The following is a 21626-nucleotide window of genomic DNA, read 5'->3' on the forward strand; positions in this document are numbered from 1 at the left end:
TGTTACCTCTTGCCATTGAAGCAGAGAGCAATGTTGGAGTTGCATCACAAGTATAAGGCTTATTGGTTAAGGGTAGCAACAGCCGCATCAGCAAGTTCCCCCCATGCTTGTTTTCCCAGACCATAAAATTCAATGTCCTTGTCGGTTGCTGTCTGAAACTAATTCCCCTGCTGCTAAAGCAATAATGGGAGTTGCATCAACAGTATGAAGGGTAGTAACCACCATACCAGCAAGTTACTCCCATGCACTCTTTTTTTCCTCATTTCTGTCCTCTAGCTTTTAGAGATCCACAGTGTTTATCCCATGCGCCTTTGAAATCTTTCACCTTTTTTGTCTTCTCCACCTCCTCTGGAAGGGCATTCCAGGCATCCACCACCCTCTCCGTGAAGAAATATTTCCTGATGTTAGCACTGAGTCATCCTCCCTGGAGTTTCATTTCGTGACCCCTAGTTTACTGATTTTTTTCCAACAGAGGTTTGACGATTGTGCATCATTAAAACCTTTCAGGTATCTGAAGGTCTGTATCGTATGTCCCCTGCACCTCCTCTCTTCCAGGGTATACATATTTAGGTCTTTCATCTTCTCCTCATAAGTCATTTGATGGAGACCCCCCACTATTTTTGTCGCCCTTCTCTGGACCTTCTCTGTCCCTTTTGAGAAACGGTCTCCAGAACTGAACACAATACTCCAGGTGAGGCCTCACCAAATACCTGTACAAGGGGATTATCACCTTCTTTTTCTTACTGGCTATTCCTCTTTTCTATGCAGCCCAGCATTCTTCTGGCTTTAGCTATCAGCCAGAAGAATGCTGGGCTGCATAGAGAGAGTCTGTAATGTTTGGAAACAAGAGTGCATAGAAGACCAAATCACCCGCCTTACAAATTTGATACTCTGCCCATGAAGCTGCCTGCACCCTAGAAGAGTGCGCTCTCAGACCTAAAGAGACCAGTAGAAATGTACACTGAAGCTATTGCTTCTGTGGATCCATCTAACAATAGAGATTCTTTCTCCCCCTTACTGCAACCACTAAGCAGCACAAAAAGATGATTGGTTCTACAGAACACATTGGTGACTGTCAAATATCTCAGAAGGACTCTACGCACCTCCAAAATATAAAGATCCTGAGAGTTTGAAAGAGCCAGATCTCCCAAATGCTGGCAACTCTACAGATTGCTCCAAATGAAAAGCAGAAACCACCTTTGGTAAAAAGGTTGGCACCGCATGAATAAAAACTTCCTAATTCGGAAACTGAAGGAAAGGATCCCTGCACAACAATGTCTATAAGTCAGAAATCTGCTTGCCGAACAATAGCCACCAAAAATATCACCTGCAGAGTAAGATCAACAGATATTCACCTAACTGGCTCAAAGGGAGGCCGGTATAGCACTGTCCCATTGGTTATCCTCTTTCCACCATGTCTCTGAGATGCCAATTAAGTCTATGTCATCATTTACTGCTATACATTCTAATTCTCCCATCTTACTTCTTAGACTTCTGGCATTAGCATACAAACATTTCAAAGTGTGTTTTTTGTTTGTATTTTTATTCTCCTTTTTAATTGATAGGGATAAGTTTGAATTTTGTTTTAGCTCAGGTGAGTTTTTTTTTTAGTTACAGGCACTTGGACTACTTTTCTAAATATTGGAACCTCACTGTCGGGATGCCCTAATTCTAATGCATCATTAGTATCCTTTAAAGATACCTCTCTCCGAACCATGCGCTGCTGAGCGACTGTCGGCTTTCCCCTTTGTTCTAGTTTAAAAGCTGCTCTATCTCCTTTTTAAAGGTTAGCGCCAGCAGTCTGGTTCCACCCTGGTTAAGGTGGAGCCCATCCCTTCGGAAGAGACTCCCCCTTCCCCAAAAGGTTCTCCAGTTCCTTACAAAACTGAATCCCTCTTCCTTGCACCATCGTCTCATCCACGCATTGAGACTGGTTAAGGTGGAGCCCATCCCTTCGGAAGAGACTCCCCCTTCCCCAAAAGGTTCTCCAGTTCCTTACAAAACTGAATCCCTCTTCCTTGCACCATCGTCTCATCCATGCATTGAGACTCCGGAGCTCTGCCTGCCTCTGGTGACCTGCGCGTGGAACAGGGAGCATTTCAGAGAATGCTACCCTGGAGGTTCTGGATTTGAGCTTTCTACCTAAGAGCCTAAATTTGGCTTCCAGAACCTCCCTCCCACATTTTCCTATGTCTTTGGTGCCCACATGTACCATGACAGCCGGCTCCTCCCCAGCACTGTCTAAAATCCTATCTAGGTGACGCCTGAGGTCCGCCACATTCCCAACAGGTAGGCATGTTACCAGGAGATCCTCATGCCCACCAGCTACCCAGCTGTCTACATTCCTAATAATCGAATCACCAACTATGACGGCCGACCTAACCCTTCCCTCCTGGGCAGAAGGCCTTGGGGAGATATCCTCGGTGCGAAAGGACAATGCACCACCTAGTCTGAAGTTGGGACTTGGCTATTATGTCCCTGAAGGTCTTATCTATATACCTCTCTGACTCAGCTCCTCCAGGTCTGCCACTCTAGCTTCCAGAGATCAGACCTGTTCTCTGAGAGCCAGGAGCTCTTTGCATCGCATGCACAATTACAACTTCTCACCAGCGAGAAAAAAATCATATATGTGACACTTGATGCAAAAGACTGGGAAGCCCCCCTCTTGCTGCTGGACTGCTGCCTTCATCTCAAATTTGTTCAGTTCCTACTTAAGTTTTAGGTTGCTATGGGAGCAGGAATGTGTTTAATTAATGTCCTTTAAATGTATTAGTGAATTCACTATTTGTCTGGTAGTGGCCTACAGGGGAATGATCAATCTCTCAATAAGGTTTTATTTTTGTTTTTTAAAGTGGCACCTGCCTATAAATTAAAGGATGAGCTAGGGGTGTGTGGATTGGGAAATACAAACAGTCTAACTTCAGTTAGTCAGCCAGAGTGACTCACTGCTCTCTTGATTAACAAATGTTGGTACCTAATCAAACCAAATCACACTACCTCAACACCTTTCCAAGGTGAGTAACTGAACTGAACATTTCAACCTTTTTACTTAGGTATACACCGCTCCTAGCTTATTTCTAGCTTCTGGCTACTTTTTTCTTTTGTTTTTAATATACAAACACTCTAACTTCTGCTTACTAGCTGCCTTACAGACTATTAAAAATAAACATACTAACTACTGCTTACTAGCTACTTTACTGACTATTTAAAAATACAAACTTACAGGTCGATACAGTAACGTGCGGTTAAAGATTCCCCGTCTGTAACGTTCTGGGAGCGCACAATACAGACGATTAAGGCCATCCAGCGATACAGTCTCCAGTTTCACGCGTCCTTAGCGCTTTGTAAAATAGACACATAACCCTTTCCGCACCCAGCATGTAAATGAACGAAAAAGCTGTATAATGAAGGAATTAGCTATTCCCCTCCGATACTGTAACGGGCGCTGATATTATCTCCTTAGTAACCCGCTGTTTTGCCGTGGCCTTAACGTGCTAGTTTACCGCCTCCCCCTAGTAGGAGTTAGGACTGTGAGTCTAGTAACAAATCCATCGACACCGCTTAAGATACTCAAAAACAATAAAACAATACGCCTGGCACCCTCCTTGATGTAGTACGTCCCGGATGCCCCCCCCTCCCCAGCGCGCCCGCCACTACCCCTTTCATCAGCTGCATCCACCCATTATGCCCCTCACGGGCATGTCCAGCTTCACAGAGCGCTCCCACTCAAATCCGTTCATGGGTATATACCCTTTCGCCCCCCTCACAGCACCATGCTACCACTGCGACCCGGCAGTCCCGTGAGGCCTACAAAAAAAAAAAAATCCCCGGCTCCCGCGCCCCCGCACTGGCCCGCCGACTCTACCCCCCTCCTCCCGATCGGGCGGGTAGGCGGCGGCGAAAAGCAAAAAAAAACAAAATCAATTTTTTTTTTTTCAAAAAGCGACATCACACAATGCATAAAATAATTTCTCCAGCCTTAAAGCAACAATTTTGGTTTTTTCCAAAAGCGACTTACTTTTGGGATCTGTCAAGATCCCAAAAGTAAGTCGCAAAAGTAACTTACTTTTCTGAAGCCATCAGGAACACGATCTTAGCTCCTCCGGACGAAGACGAAGATGGCCGCCTGCACGGGGAAAGCGTGCAATTGGCAGCTGAAGACGTGACGTCACGACGTTTGGCGTCACGTCTTCAGCGGCCAATTGCACGCTTTCCCCCGTGCAGGCGGCCATCTTCGTCTTGAGCTACGATCGTGATGGCTTCAGAAAAGTAAGTTACTTTTGCGACTTACTTGACAGATCCCAAAAGTAAGTCGCTTTAAGGCTGGAGAAATTATTTTATGCATTGTGTGATGTCGCTTTTTGAAAAAAAAAAAAATTGCTTTGGTTTTCGCCGCCGCCTACCCGCCCGATCGGGAGGAGGGGGTAGAGTCGGCGGGCCAGTGCGGGGGCGCGGGAGCCGGGGATTTTTTTTTTTTTGTAGGCCTCACGGGACTGCCGGGTCGCAGTGGATGCAGCTGATGAAAGGGGTAGTGGCGGGCGCGCTGGGGAGGGGGGGGCATCCGGGACGTACTACATCAAGGAGGGTGCCAGGCTTACCGAACCGCTGCTATTGCCTCTGCTCGCAGGTCTATTTCGCCGGCTTGCTGCACGCTTTCGCTTTGCTCGCACGCTTTCGCTTTGCTCGGCTCTGCTTTTTCTCCTCTCCCGTCTGTCTTCGCCGCTGTGCCTCACCTCCTCCCGGAGCAAGGCTGCTTTCGCGCCCTGCTCCGGGAGGAGGAGAGACACAGCGACGAAGCAACAAAGACTTTTCGTGTTTTTTACACTTCCTGGTGCCTGTCATTCCAAATGCCATTTGAAATGCCATTTGAAATGACAGGTACCAGCGCACCCAGGTTACTGTATAGGCGCTGTATTAAGCGCCTATACAGTAAAATGGGTTGCGCGGGCATAACCCTTCCCTAACGCTTTAAAGCCGCGGCATGCATTTGCATGCAATTAGAAGAGAGTATCGGGGACTTAGTGAAGAGAACTGTGCGTGCGGGGAGGAAGGGTGCGCCTGACACTGCCGCACTGTTTCTATCGCGGCCTTGCTGTATCGACCCGAATATTATTAATAATATTCCCAAATAGTTAACTTCACCCCAATACTTTTAAAAAAGAAAATGTCCCAAGCAAAAACTTACTGATTCCTTTCAGCCACCAGCAAGGTGATCCTCTCCTCTCAGTGCTCCCACTGGATTGTGGGAGCACAATGGTCCTCTGATACTTCATTATTCTGGCCCATGCTATACAGTAAGAAACTTGTATTCTGTTCAAGCATCAGATGGTTAAGTAGAAGAGAAGGCATTTGAAGCCACTGACAGCGCTCCATAGAAGCAAGGATTTTACATATGTTTCACATTCCATATCAACCACTAACAAAGCCCACCTGTTCCTCCCAAATAAGCTTAGGCAAAACCCTGGTCAAATCTTGGCCAACAACTTCACATCAAAATCTAATAAGGAAATTGGGCAGTAGGAAGACGGGATTGAGGGATCTTTCCCTGGCTTAGGGAGGACAACTGTAGCCACACGATTGGGAGAGAAAAGAAAGCAGCCCAATGTAATCAAAGTGGCATACATCTCCTTTAAAGGAACACCCACCTTAGAGATTAGTAATTTATAAAATTTAGAGGACAGACCATCTTGTCCGAGAGATTTTAATAAATGAGTCTTTTATACCCTGCAGAATTTCTTGCAACTGGATAGGGTGATTTAACATATCCAACTGATCTGCAGAAACATGGGGTAATCCAGATGCCAACAGAATCTCCAACAGCTTGTGGGGGACCAACAGGTGCAGTGTATAGGGTTTGGTAGTATTCCTAAACACCTCGCATATATCCTTCCCAGAGTTCACCCACCTCCCCTCCGAAGTATGCATCGCGGTGACATATTTAGGGCCAGTCCAATTCCTAGTTAAGTTGGCTAGGGACTTCCCCACCTTATTACCATGTTGGTAAAATTTACATCTGTAGTAAGCTAGGGATTTTTTCGCCCTTTAGTGTAGCAACTCATTCAGAGCCGCTTGAGTTGTCAAAAACCTAGCGTTCAATTCTTTAGTGGGGTGGCTTTCATATTGCTGTTTATCTTTATACAACTGTTGCTCCAACTGCTGCTCCAACCTCAAAATGGCAGTGGTAATCACTTTCCGCTTAGCTATTACATAGGAAATATCCCCTCGCAATACAACTTTTGCTGTTTCCCACAATAACAACTGGGAATGACAATGTTCCTGGTTATGGAGACAATAATCATCCCACCTCTTTAAAATATATTTTCAAAATGTCAAGTCAAATGTCAAGTATCTAGGAAACTGCCAAGCAAAAGTGGTATCTGCTGGTCGAAAAACCTCAACATCCACTCAATCAGGGCCATCGTCAGAGATCACTGGTGATCCAATCTCAGCAAGTAAAGTTCTGGAAAAAGTCCCTGGATCTAGGAGGATGTAATCAATCCAGGCATGTGTATCATGCGCTTGGGAATTATGGGTGTATTCCCTGACCAAAGGGTGAAGGGAGCGCCAGCTGTCACTAAATTTAAATTATTACATAGGTAACCGATACCTTCTCTCTGATCAGCTTTCATAGAATCTTGAGGAACAGAGTGATCTAATTGAGGGTCATGTACATAATTCAGGTCTCCCCCTACAATCAAAGAAGAACTGTAGGGAAGGGGTAACTGTGCCAACTGCTTAAAAAGGAGTGATTGTAGACATTCGGGGCGTATACCATACAAAACACTATGGATTTCCCGAATAATTTCCCCTCCACAATCAAGTTCCTCCCCGCCTCATCAGCGATGATCTTGGAACCTTGAAATGGATTTACCCACCAGAATTGACACTCCAGCCTTCCTAGAGCTGGATTGAGTTGCATAAACTTTCCCTACCCATTGCCTGCATAATTTTTGATGCTCCCTAGCATCCAGGTGAGTTTCCTGGAAAAAACGCCACCTGTGCTTGCCTGCAATGTAAAGCCTATAAGATTTTATCGCTCTTAACTACTGAGCCGATACCCCTAACATTCCAGGTTATACAATGGAAATGTTTAACCATTTTCCCAAATCCATAAAGTAGAAATTACTGGTTTCAACTGCCATCGTACCCGTTAGCCAGGGCTCCCCAGCCTAAGCCCCAGCTAAAACTTTCAAAAGAATTACCACCTTTCAGGAAAAATAAGGAGATACTAACTTCATCCACAAGATCACAGGCCCCCCTCACCCATTCTTTCCCTGCCCTCCCCCTTCCCCCTTCAACCTCAAATAAATCCTCAAAGAAAACACCAGATCAACCTCTAGATCAAACAGGCTTAAAAAACTGAGCAAGGGGGCACCATGTTAATTGTGTCAGGGCCCAACCCCCACAATATAGTGAACTTGGGAGAAAAAGAAAACTAGCAAATCTCCCCAATAGATTGAAGCGTCACACTAAACAATGCAAATGATGTAAAAGCAGCACTTAGGAGGAAACAGTAGCAATGAAACCCTAAGTAAGGAGAACGTCCCCACAAAGGTCTCAGTCGGCCACTGCTGCTGGAGAAAGTCGATCTTCCGTTTCCTTCAGCCTGGGGTGAAGGAAAGCTTCTGCCTCCATGGCTGGCTCAAAGAAATACACCATATTATTAAGGGAAACCTTCAAGCGTGCGGGAAATTAGAGAGTGAAGCACACACGATGTTGCGCCAAAATCGAGCAAATATTGGCAAAGGTTTTGCATCGTGTTGACACCACTGCAGAGTAATTGGCAAAAATCTATATTTTATTGTCTTCATAGTCTAATGCCCGTTGTTGCCGATAGCGAAAAATAAGTTGTCCCTTGTTGTGATAGTTCAAAATCTTCACTATAACAGGGCGAGCTTTATTTTGCCCAACCGTCTTGATTCCTAAACGGTGCGCCCGCTCTATCTGCTACTCCTTTAGCTCCCCCTCCAAGCTGAAGGCGCACGGCAGCCATGCTTCCAGCACGCTCTGCAAGTCTATCCGGTATTGTTTCGAGTAAACCTAATAATCTCAAATTATTCCACCGGGAGTGGTTTTCGAGGTCTTCTAATTTATTGTCCGCTTTCCCCAGTAATGATTTTTCTTTAATGTTTTTAAACCTCCAAGGATAGTGAACAGCTACCTGACCCGACTTCCCCACTGGGCACACCCCCCAAAGCATGGAGAGTAGCCTGGTGATCTCCAAACGTCAGGTGCTGCTTCGCGGCACACACCCTGGAAGCGTGGGGCTTAGCCTGGCTATCTCTGAAGGCCAGGCACCACTTCCTTTCCTCCACAGAAGTGGTTATACTCATAGCACCCTGCAGGAGAAACTGAAATTAACTCACTGGGCTCTCCTCTCCCTCGCCACAGCAGCACTCAGCAAAGCTCATACCACGGGCCGGTCCGCCACCCACTCAACTGCTTTGCCTGACAGGCCTCAAGCCACACTGTTGCTCACTGAAGCAGCTCATATGTTTCCTTTTTTTCAAAGGACCAACCTCCCCCTCCCTCAACTCAGCAACCTCTGAAGAAATGATTTATTTTCCTTTCAAAGTCTTCTGTGGATGGCCAACTGAGCAGCCATTGAGGGGGAGGAGGAGTCAGGGTTTGAGAGGGCTAGCACCATTGGCTATCAAAATCTTTTCACTTCCAGGGTACAAACTAAAACAGGGGCAGTAACTCCCTGCTCAATCTTGCTCTTCGGGGGGATGGCCCCAAGACCCTAGCATCCCTGGCAGCAACTTTTTCACCAAAGTCTGACTACAGGTTAGAAACTGCTACCCTCTGCCAGAGATAGAATATTCTGTACTTAAGCCAGTGGGCCACCTACAGCTAAGTACCAAGAGTGCAGTGAAGCTTTTGTTCTTTGTTTCTATCTGCTGGTAGGGGAGAAAAAAACCCATGCATCTGGACTGGTCTAGGGGATGATAAGGAATTGTAGTTAATCTAGAATAGTGCAACCTGACTGGTATATAGAAAGACTAGAAGGGAAACGGTTTTACCATTACTCTCATCTTTACATTGGCTGCCGATACCTGAGACATCTAAGTTTAAGTTGCTTATTTATTTTAAAACATTTCTATGCTGCCTATAGCACAGTTCTAGGCGGCTGTCTAACATGCCGCTGTATGAGAGCCAGCGATTTATCTGTCTGATAAATCAGCCTGTTCAAGCCTAGGCTTAGATCCTCCTAGGGTTTTCTCCTGGATTCTTCGCAGAGATATAGGTTTAAATCTAGCTGTTGCACAAAGTGGGCATTTACAGCTATGGCACCACAGGCCTGGAATTCACTTCTAGGTGCAACATGGGGTGAACTGAACTATTTAAAGTTCTGAAAATTGGTTAAGGCTTATTTATTCCTTTTTAAGGATAACTGAAGGAGGTTGCATTATTTTTTGACAGTATAACTGGAGGGTAGGGGCAAGGGCTGGGGTATGGCTGGCTGAAGAGGTATATTGGTATTTTGAGGGGGTGGTAGGCAGGAAGAAGTTTGTTTGTTAGTTTGTTTTATTAAGAACGCAAAGTTGTAAACTGCTTTTATTATATTCACTCGTCAGGCAGCATATAAGCTTTTTAAATAAACTACATATATAAAAACATAAGAACCACTATCGAGCCCAGTATCCTGTTTCCAACAGTGGCCAATTCAGGGCACAAATACCTGGCAGGATCCCAAATAATAGACAGATCCCAAGTTGCTTATGCCCAGGGTTAAACAGAGGCTTTCCCCAAGTCTACCTGGTTAATAACAGTTATGGACATTTCCTCTAGGAAACAGACTAACAAAACCTGACTTCAAGAATCCCTCTTACCTGGTATGCAAAGGCTTGGGGTGAATTGTCAATTATGATAGTTTTGGAAAGATCTCTTCCAAGGATATTTAAATCTTTGATGTAGTTTCCTTGCACACAAACACAATGCTCACGGAAAAGTCTGTGCCTGAATATTCAAAGAAATTCTCAAATTACCTATTAGCAAACACTACAAATGAACGTGATCATTAAAACAAATACTTCTTAGCCTACTGACTCTTTCAGGGCTGGGTGTAAGGTAGCTGTCTGAGAAGATGTCCACACAAACAGAGCTAGAAAGGAAGACAGAAGGCCTCTCGCCCTTTCTCAGCAGTCAGCCCCGTTTTCCAAGGCTGTAGCTGGAATTGGGGGAACTATGTTACTAAATCTGGTATAGCCCAATTACCTGACGAGTTGCTTTTTGGGGTCCAATATGTTAAGTAACTTATCTGCATAGACCTTCTTTGAAGCAGTAAAAAGGATGATCTGCAAGTTGAAAGGAAAGAACCCAGAGTTATTAGCTGATTACAACAACACATGCAATAGGATTATGTATATTACACCACATCAACAAATGAGAAGTGTCACTTCCAAGCAACTATTCTGCATTGTATATGGAGAGAGTGAAGTTCATCAAGTACCACAAGATGCATTCGGAGTCCCGGAAAATGTGAAAGAGATCCAAATCATCTTAGCTGTCATCAGCCTGATTAAAAAGAACTTCCCTGCTCACCTCAGTATAGTGCCTATGTATATATCTACTGTATTTAGATATCAATATCTATACACACACACACAGCCCTGTAAGTCTTCATGCTCTTGTATATTTTTCACATTTTGCTGTCTAAAAAATACAAATCAAAATGCATGTTTGTTTCACTTACTTACACAACATACTCTATACTTTCATTGTGAAAGAACAATTATAGAAATATTCTACAAATAATAAAAAAAAAAAAATCTTAATTGCATAATTCTTCACACGCTTTGTCACAGCAAACCCAAATTAGTTCCAGTTCAAAAAAAATCACCTTAACAAGACCCATAAATGTTCTCAGCTGTTAATTTATTTTCCATTAGTCCTGCTACACACAGATGGGTTGTTTCCCCCTACCAGCAGTTGGAAGCAGAGAACACGTTTTACTTATATGACATCATCGCCTGGAAGGAAACCAGTATAAAGCTCTAAACCAGACCCAAAAACATTTGTGAAATATGAAAACTAGCCATTACCAAGATGGACAGCAACTTGACCCTGAGAAGAAAATCCTGTTTAGTCTCTAAACCTATCCAGAATTCACCAGAAAAGAACTGACCAAGCAGGAAAGGCAGGAGGAAGAGAAACTATGTAGATCACAACTAAGACTCCAGTATAAAGAGGCCTACTTCCCAGGTGGCAATGTTTCACAGAAGCATGCAAGGCTTCCCTGCCAATGTCCACAGGCGTAAGTGCCCACTGCGCTCTTGTACAAACCCGGCAGGCTTCTTGCCAGATAACACAATCGCCTCCTTAATCCAACGTGGAAGCAGCTTCCCCCTTACAAAGAGAACAAAGTAGCAACCAACAGACATCCAGACATCTGAGGGATCTGAATTTGTTTCTGCCATTTTCACAATAGAAAGTCAGAAGAGAAGCTTGTCTGATGTGGAAAGCTGAACTGACATTTATAAGAAAGGATGGTATCGGCTGAAAAGTGATTGCATCTGAAGAAATGAGGAGGAAAGAACTGTGGCAAAACAAGGCTCCAAGCTCCAGAATACAAGAAATGGCACAGAAGAGAGAGTCCTTAAAGGAAACATGTTTCAATGGCTTAAAAGGAGGGCCCACAACACAAGATTAAGATTCCATTGAGGAACAAAAGACATAAAAGGAGGCTTCAAACTTTTCAAACAGCGTGAACAAACTGAGACAAGCCGCTATTGAAACACTGCCCAATCGCCCTCTGCTGTCACCTGAACCTTCAGAGAGCAGAGTTCTTACCTGTAACAGGTGTTCTCACAGGACAGCAGGATGTTAGTCCTCACATATGGGTGACATCACAGGATGGAGCCCAATCACGGAACACTTTTTCTAGAACTTTGACTGGCACCTACTGGGCATGCCCAGCAATGCACCAACCCTGCAGCCAGCAGGGGTCCCCCTTCACTCTTCTTTTTTCCGCACAGCAGTAGCCACACAGGTTAAGGAACTCTCTTGAGATTCCTGACAGGAATTTTCCTCACAGAACTTCTTTCAAAATTTCAAAAAGATTCTACCCCATAGGGGTCCCCATATCGATATCCATACTCTGTGGTCGAAAGGTAAGGTTTTATCCTTGTTGCGGTCGATTCCCGTCGAGTTATCCCTTCAGGGCCTAACGACCATCGACCGCACAGTGGCTAAATTTTTGTCTGAATCATGGCGTCGGGTTTTCGTCGTGCCCCGACTGTACTCGAACAATGTCCATCACTGACCCGCACAAGGTCTGTGTTATGTGTTTGAGGTCCAACCACGATGTCCTAACTTGCACCAAATGTGCCCAAATGACACTGAAGGGCCGTAAGGCTCGTTTACAGAAAATGGAGTTTCTCTTTCAGTCAAAAACCCTGACTCCATCGATAGCTTCAACTTTGTCCGAGCCGGTGCCATCGACCTCTCGCCAGCACCGAACACCACTGCTGCCCGACCGGCATCGACGATTCCAAAAGTGTCTATTCCCTCCTTGCCTCCTCAAGAAAAGGACCGAGGAGATCATAGTGAAAAATGTTGACACTGTTATCGCAAGGCTCAGTCCGCCGATCCAGGCAAGTCCTCGGCATCGACAGAGCCACCAACAAAGAAGCCCCATCCTCTTCTGTGACCGGGTCACAGTGGCGTTCCCCACCTTCAGTGGTGCTGAGATCCGCGATTCCACCTTCACCGGTGGACCCTCCAGCTACGCCCAGTACTGCCTCCTACTCCGGTGCAGAGGTTCTACACCCCAGGCTTCCGCGAGGAATTGGATCGAATGATCCAAGAGGCCATCGGTAAAGCACTTCAGGGCTTCCAACCTCCATCGAAGCTGGTACCGGCCCCTGAGTCGGTCACCGATCCGATTCCCGTGGCGCTCACACTGCGTGGCTGCCCTTCCACCGATGGAACCAAGAGCACCAGTAGCTCCGGTGCCTTTCACACAGATTCCATTATCATCGGATAATGAGGAAACACTGATACCCATTCCACAGTCTGGGAATTTACCACCGACTCGACCATCGATGTCACCGGTCCCCTCGGTGCCTCCATCGATGCCACCGATGCCTAGGCCTGGTCCTTCAGGATTAGCACCATTTCTCCACGCTGAAGACCCACTAGGTGCTGGAGATCAGCTATATGATCCTTGGACCGATGATTCATCCCAAGATACAGATGATCTACCATCAGAGCCCTCTCCCCCAGATGAAAGACTATGTTCTCCACCAGAAGATCTGTCTTTTATTAATTTCATCAAGGAAATGTCTGAAACCATTCCTTTTCAACTTCAGACAGAAGAGGACTCTAGGCACAAGATGCTGAAAGTACTCCAATTTCTAGATGCTCCTAAGGAAATCATGTCTATACCTATTCATGAAATCCTGCTTGATCTCCTGAAGAGAAACTGGGAACACCCATGTTCGGTTCCACCTGTCAACCGCAAGACAGATGCCACCTTATCTTGTGCAGTCAGCTCCTGGGTTCCAAAAGTCACAGTTAGATCATCACTCTGTTGTTGAATCAGCCCAGAAGAAGGCACGACGTTCAAAATCTCATTCCTCCATACCTCCAGGAAACGAACAAAAATCCCTGGATGCTTTTGGCAGGCATGTCTTCCATGGCTCAATGCTCATATCTCACATTGCCTCTTACCAGTTATACATGACCCAGTATAACCTGGAAAGGCTTCTGCCAAGCCTTTCCAGGAACATAAGCCCCTTGCCCGCATCCAGCTTGCTCGTTCCTCTGATCACTATCACTTATTGAGCTACTTAAGGTCGTTCCAGGCACGATGTACCCCACTAGTTTTTTCACTATCGTAGGTTACTGATTGTCACCCTCACAAGCTGTTTTGTTTTATCTACTCTCCATTACCATTACACAGTTTACTTGATTCAGGTAACTGTCTGATTGGTTTTATGGACCAATCCATAACTTAGCTAGAATAGTTATATGGTCCAATCCATAACTTAGCTAGAATAGTTTTATGGACCAATCCATAACTTACCTAGAATAGTTTCCCCCTTCCTAGTTTGTTTTATGATTGTTATTACGGACCAATCCATAACTTAGCCAGAATAGTTTCCCCCTCCCAAGTTTCATGCACCCCTTGTTCCATGTACCACCTACGGGTGAATTAAATTCTCTGTTTTATTGTTTCAATGTAAACCGATGTGATTTGTATTTTATACAGGAACACCGGTATATAAAAATGAAAAATAAATAAATATAAGAGACTACTCCACAAACATGGCCTGTAGGGTAGGGTGGCAAGAAGAAAGACACAGATGAAGAAAAACCATGACATACTGTACAGCATCTGCAACCCCCCCCCCCAAAAAAAAGAAAACCCTCCACTTAGGAAAGACTGCATTCATGTTGAAGAAGATTTTGTGACGTGATGAGACTAAAGTGGGAGGTTGTGGTCTCAGTGCTAAGCGATGAGATGGGTAACACACACAGCACATCATCCTTCTTTCACAATACCTACAGTAAAGCAAGGCTGTAGCAACATTATGTTGTAGGGAGGCTTGTGAAAATTGAGAGAAAGATGATTCTGGAGGAAAATCTATTCCAGTCAGCCACAGAGCAGATTCTCCTTTTAGAAGGGCAATGATAAGATTATAAGAACATAGGTTTTGCCATGCTGAGTCAAACTAAAAGTCTGTCAAGCCCAGCACACTGTTTCCAACAGTGGCCAATCCAGGTCACAAGTACTTTGCAGAATCCCAAAAGGTTGAAAGATTTATGTTGATTATCCCAGGGATGTCAAAACCTTTTTTAAACCCAGCTACAATAACATCTTTCACCACATCCTCCAGCAACAAATTCCAAAGATTAATTATGTATTGAGTAAAAAAGTATTTACTAGTATTTGTCTTAGATAATAACTTCATTGCATGGTCCCTAGTCTTTATACGTTTGGAAAGCGTAAACAACCGTTCCAATCCACTCATTTTATAGAACTCTATCATACGCCCAAAGCAAAAGCAACAAGTGTGGCTTAAGGGATATCCTTGAGTGGCTCAGACCTGAATTCAATAGAAAATCTATGGCAAGACAAAGACTGCAATCCACAGATGATCTCCAGCCAACTTGAAAAAGCTTGAGCTTTTCTGCCAAGAAGAATAGGCAAAAACTGCACCACCCTGCTGTGCAAAGTTGGTACATACTTATGGTAAATAAACTAATGGCCATTACTGCTGCAAAAGGTGTTTCTACCAAGTATTGAGTCAAGGAATGTGAAGACTTATGCAGTCAAGACTTTTTGGTTTTTTATTCTTAATTACCTTTCAAGTATTTCTATAACTATTCTTTCACAATACTACTATAGAGTATGTTGTGGAGATCAGTGAAACAAGCTCCTACTTTAATGCATTTTGATTTGTATTATTTAGCAGAATGTGGAAAATGTACAAGGGTGTGAAGACTTTTACATCTTACAAACTCCAGAAGGAAGCTCTCTTTGGCACAATGCAAGTATTAAGAAGAGCAATGGTGGTAAATTTGAGACTGACAGGCCAGCGCAGAAAGGTGCATTCAGTCAAATGCATCTTTCTGCTTGTACTTGAATGTGCTTTTTCTCTGCGTAAAACATATTGCGAATGCAGCAAGGAGTTTTGTGTGCAGAAAATGCGAGTTCCTAAATGGGAATTACTGCTTAGCACTCTCGCATGGGAATCCCATGCAAATGAGGGCATTAAGCTGTACTCTCCAATGCAGACTACATTTGGTCAGCACACCTTTTTTTTAGCACTGGAAACAAACCAGAGTTAAATTTTCAGTGCTACTGTGTTGGCACTTAAAACCCTTCGAAAAGGAGAAAAGAAAATGGAAAAAAAAGTTTGGAAATTTTAGTTGGATATGTACTGACTTATCTGGGTAAGCGGTGGCAGTCAGATAAATACTGACTTATTTGGCTATCTGATGTGGTTCGCCATTAATTAGCTGGACAAATACTTATCTAGCTGTGAAACGCGCCAGATAGCCAGATAAGTCAGTATTTATCCTGGTAAGAGGCAGCTGCTGCTGCTGCCACTAAAAAAAAGCTGATTTAAAAAGAAAGGTTTTAATTCATTTTCTAAAGGTCTTAAGAGAATCGCACTGCCTAATGTCTACTGGAAACGAATTCCAGAGGGTTGGTTCTGCCACTAAAAAATGTACATTCACGAGTCATGTGGAGACGGAATTTCTTGAAGGCCTCGCTGAGAGGAACGTAGTAGGGCTTGACCACTCTGACCATTACGAGGGAGGAGAGCTCCATCTGTAGCACCTCTTGATGTGCTTCTGGCCCCCAAAATGGGGACAGAGGGCAATTTGGCAGGACACCCAATAGGTTTAATTGGTACCCCTGGCAGATGAACAAAACCCACTGGTCCAAGGTTACACTGGGCCACCAGTTTGCAAATAACCCACAGCCTGCCCCTGACTGGAGGTCCATCGTCCTGGGTACGGGTAACTGGATCACGCTCCCTACAGCCCAGGTAAAACCCCATACCCGGAGTTGACTGAGGAAATGGCTGGGGCTTGGGAGCTCTCTGCTGCCTGGAATGGCCGCGGGAGCTCTGATGATGTACATGGGATTGAGGAGGCAGAGGATAGTACTTCCTTTTGGCAAAAGAAAGACTTCCTGGGCCTCTGCCTCAACGACCTCCTGGATGAGGACGACGTTACGGAGTGCCAGTCTGCGGGCGCTGATTCCCGCTGCAGACACTCTCGATGTCATTTCGAAAACATTGTAGGTTGCACGGACCTCGTATTTTCCACTCCTAGCCCTTGTACACCAGTGACATGAGGGTGTCTTGCTGCTGTTGAGGCAGCTGCTTAGCCACCACCTGCTTCCACATGTCCCATGAGTACTGGCTCATGAAGAGCTGGTAGGCAGCGATACAGGCAGTAAGCATGGTGCCTTGGAACACCTTCCTCCCAAGAGCGTCCAAAGCTCTGTATATGGGTCTAAGAACGCTTGGCCCTCGAGTGTGGATTTGACCACCACCAATTGGTGGGGCAGCTGACGCTTACTGAATCTAGCAGCCTTTTGGTCGAGGTAAACCTCGTCCACCTTCTTTATTCATGGGAGGCACAGTGAGGGGATGTTCCCATATACTCAGCAGCAATTCCGTAAGGATCTTCTGTACCGGGACCGCCATGATCTCCTTAGGAAGCTCCATGTACTGATAAACCTCAAGCATTTTGTACCTGAAGTTTTCTTCAATCAAAAGCTGGAATGGGATGGCCTCCACCATCACCCTGATGAAGCCTTCAAAGGTCAAGTCCTCAGGTGGGGACCTTCTCTGCTCCTCTGGAGAAGAAGGATCTGATTGGAGACCATCCAAATCCTTGGAAGAGTATTCCATCTGATCATTTCCCCAGGAGTCGTAGAGACCCTCATCCTCACTGTATGCCACAGGGGATGGGGCCCTAGGTGCTTGGCTGACATCCAGAGGTACAGGCACTTCACTTATGAAACTGGATGGTGGACTGCTGGCCTCAGTGTCTCTGCCGGCTTCGGCAGAGCTTCCTCGGAAGAGGAACTGGCGACAACCACTGTAATGATAAGGGGAGGCTTCGGTGCCCCGCCAGGCACTGGTGTCGTTCTGGGAACCAATGCCAGCTGTGTCAGTAAAGCACCGATGAGCACACAGATTATCCAGAAGTGGTATGAGCCTGGGCGGAGCTGGCTCCGTCGGTGCTGCGGGACTGAAGCCCTGCAGCTCCCACTCCACCATTAGCTGGATTCCAGTTCCTCCTTGAATGTTGCCAACATTGACTAGGAGGAAAGAGGGGTGGCCAGATCTTCCTTGGACCCACGAGGGGGGATCAGCAACTGGTACCATGACCGGTGGAGACTGCTGCAGACCCCGGAGCCAGCCCTATGTTCCCCTAGAGCTGCTGCACAGAAACCTCAGCGGGTTTTCTCCCTTCTTTCCGTGGTCACCACATTGCTCCGAAAGGGCCCACACTTGCAGGCAGGATCACCACAGGCCTCCCTTCCCTTCTGAACACAAAGACCATTTAAATCTCATCCTGCTGTCCTTCTGGTCCCACCCCCCAAAATAAAAAACCCTAAAGAAGAATGAAATACTTCCCTCACTGGAGTCTTCCCACACCTCCCATCTAACTACCAACGTACAATATACTAATCTCCCAACCCCATCCCTCCCCTCCCATCTAACTACCGCCGTACAATATACTAATCTCCCAACCCCATCTCTCCCCTCCCATCTAACTACCGACGTACAATATACTAATCTCCCAACCCCATCCCTTCCCTCCCATCTAACTACCGACGTACAATATACTAATCTCCCAACCCCATCCCTCCCCTCCCATCTAACTACCAACGTACAATATACTAATCTACCCAAGCCTCCCCAAACCTAATCCCCTTAACTCCAAAATCAGAGGATATGCATACCCTATCACATCTCGAGCAATTATCCTTGAATCAACTCTTCAAAAGGATAACTCCCTCTGTATCGCACCTATAGCGGCAAACCTGTTTTGTATTTTAGACATTTTCAAACATATTTTACTGACCCTGAATATTCCTGTAAGAAGGAGAAAACTTGGCATAAAGTGGCCTTAACAGCCCAAAGATTCTCAGCTCTCATATACACACATTTACTTTGCAGGTTTACAAAATGAACAAAATAGTTATTTACAGACAAGGTAGGGCTCTTCCCTGTGATCTTTATGAGGTAGTTAATCTCCTTCTGCAACTACAACTCATTGTATTTGTAGCAAAGAAGATATTTACAAGAATATTTTTACCTCATACAGCTGAGACATGCGTTCAAGGAATTCTCTGAAGAACGGCCTTAACCGTACATAAACCTAAATGCACCACGAGAGTGTTAACAAACAGGAAGAGATTATTTAAATAAAACATCACAGGTATTCATTGACAAGAACTATCAAGAGAAGAACATGTGCTGGCTATTATGTAATAAGACAATTCATTGCTGACAGTACCTCACGGCCCAGAATTTCTAAGCAACAGAATATTCCAAGAGTAAAACAGGTGTGTTTGTCCTGATACACATGACTGCTATATGACTATCAGGCTCTAACCCATTGGATTCACTTATAAAAGTAAGTTTGCTTACTGTAATCAGTGTTTTCCATAGATAGCAGGATGAATTAATCATGCTTATTGGGTGGCGTCATCTACGGGACACGATGTAGAACCGTCTCTGAAAGTCAATAAAGTTTTGGCCTATTAGGCATGCATAAGACTTCCTGCATTAACGGCTGTTTCAGAACTCCCCTCAATTTGTTTCAAAGCTAATCTATGACATAGTAGAAGTTACTGTCTAGGGAGGAAGGGGCATATTTCGAATGGCTAATTCATCCTGCCATCTACTGAAAACATCATTTATGTTAAGCAAACTTGCTTTTTTAACATCGATAAACAGGCTGAATTAGTCATGCTCATTGGGGAGTCCCAAGCTAAGAGTTGCAGTGTTAGTGAATCTATGTTTTTATATGATTGTTCATTTCTTCTTTTCTTTATTTTTTTGGAATCCGGACTCCTTTTTGGACACCTGGTTTAAGAGTCTATAGACCGGTCTAGCACCACTTGACTGACTGAGCTGTCGGAAGCGGCAGATTCGTCAACGTGAAAGTATACATGGACAACCATGATGCGAGTTTGCATATTTCTTCTATGGCTACCTCTTTCAGGTGTGAAATGGAAGCTGCTGTTACATGCCCTTGATGTGCCTTGTCTGGCTCATCAAGTAGTAGGGAATGCTTTGCATAGCAGTGTTGAATGCAGGCCGTTATCCAATTTGAAAGCATGCATTTTGTCTGTTGGAATCATACAAAACAAACAGTTGTGAAGTTTTCCTATAAGCCTATACTCTTCTCTTAAAGGACTCGTTTATAGTCCAGAGTGTGCTGTTCTTTTTCATAGTCATGCTTATGTGGCCGTGGAAATAATGTTGGAAGGAAGATGTTTTGATTCAAATGAAAAGGTGATACCATCTTTGGTAAGAACACAGGATGCAGTCGGAGCACTACTTTGGCATGGATGAATTGGAGATAAGGTGCAAAGTGAACTAAAGCTCAAAGTTCACTCACCCTCCTTGCTGAAGTAACTACTACTAGAAAGAGTACTTTCCATATTGTGGATGACTCAAGTGGTTCAAATTTCATCAATAAGGCAAGAATGACAGATATCGCACAGAACCAGTGGTTTCTTCATGGGAGGGTATAGATGAAGAAGACCTTTCATGAAGCAAGATATGAGCAAGGTGTGTGGAAAGTGGTGTTCCTTTGTCTTATTGGTGGTAAGAAGCTATTGCTCTTAGGTGCACTCGGATTAAGGCAGTTGCTAGCTTGACTGTGAAAAGTGATGAAGACAGGCTAACAATCTTTTAAGTTTATATGAGAATGGGTTAATAGAATGTTGCAAGTAGCAACCAAACGGAGAGGATCGGTACACACCAAGTGAACTTTATTGAGAAAAAATGCCCGACTCAGGCCGAGTTTCGCTCAATTCTGAGCTGCTTCAGGGGCTAATATAAAAACAGACAAAATAAATATAACCAAATGACCCATCTGTAACTGGTTCAAAAATATAGACAATATAGACATAAATACACCAAACACTGATAATTGGAACACAATAATAACAGAAATGATTTAAAGGAAAAGACACATATACAGAGAAATTGTAGTTTATCCATAGCTACACTGTAGTCATATGCTCTCATTATTTTTTATATGAAATATATAATGTGGTCCATATGAGGGATAGTTGTGAGTGTCAGCAACCTTGAGCTAACATAAAAATACAAGGTACCTATATATGTAATATAAATAACAATGTGAAAATAAAATGTAAAAATATTAATCTACTATTTTCTATAGGTGTACAATCAGATAAAGGCTAAAAACTGTCTACCTGTTGGAGTCAGTGGTATCTGTTAGTAATTGATTCAACTGGCATCAATTCAGTAGTTTGCTAATACACCTTTGTTACTACTGTGCAACCTTCACAGACAGGCGAATATGTACTGTAGGCATGTCTCCTTTTCAAAGCCTTTTAAACCGCGACAAATCCTGCCTGTAAATAGGGTAGTTTAAAAACGAATAATAACTAGAGGGGAACATTAAAAAAATATAAATAAAAAGGACATCACTAAAAAAGGATATATATAAATAAATAAATAAATAAATAAATAAATAAAAGTGCGATACAATGGGACCATATATATATTTACCTTATACACAATTTTTAAGATTGAGAAGATTGTGCACTGAAGAAAAGACATTTCAAAACAGATCAGCTGAAATGAAGATGAGATTTATAGAACGAGGATATCCAAAGATTTGCATACAGTAGTTTTGTCCGTGCATCTGACCACAACCGATCCACACTATTGATCTCAAAAGCAAAAAGCAAAAACACTAAAATTGTCTGCCCATTGACATACACATGTCTGACTAATGACATTAGCAAAATTCTGAAAAAACATTGGCACATTTTACAGACTTTACCGGTATTTAAAGAAAGGCAAGTGATGACAGCTAATAAAAGAGACAGAAATTTGAAAGATATTTTATCACCTTCATCCTTACCTGTACAACGAACTATA

At 44.1% G+C, this 21626-nt stretch overlaps 1 protein-coding gene across 6 annotated transcripts in view; it reads right to left on the reverse strand.

Annotated features, from left to right (window-relative positions):
* CTDSPL2 (CTD small phosphatase like 2) overlaps positions 1–21626 on the reverse strand; it is a 127558-nt gene that overhangs the window by 19706 nt on the left and 86226 nt on the right. For 5 of the 6 annotated variants that reach the window (XM_029574686.1, XM_029574684.1, XM_029574685.1 and 2 more), the window contains 3 exons: positions 18796–18858; positions 10219–10298; positions 9834–9960 (listed from right to left, as the gene is read on the reverse strand). In XM_029574686.1, the coding sequence (XP_029430546.1) occupies positions 9834–9960; positions 10219–10298; positions 18796–18858 (270 nt within the window). The remainder of the gene's footprint in view (positions 1–9833; positions 9961–10218; positions 10299–18795; positions 18859–21626) is intronic. The other variant, XM_029574687.1, reaches the window with a different exon arrangement.

The sequence above is a fragment of the Rhinatrema bivittatum genome, chromosome 13 (assembly GCF_901001135.1).
Source record: "Rhinatrema bivittatum chromosome 13, aRhiBiv1.1, whole genome shotgun sequence".
Classification (NCBI taxonomy): Eukaryota; Metazoa; Chordata; class Amphibia; order Gymnophiona; family Rhinatrematidae; genus Rhinatrema; species Rhinatrema bivittatum.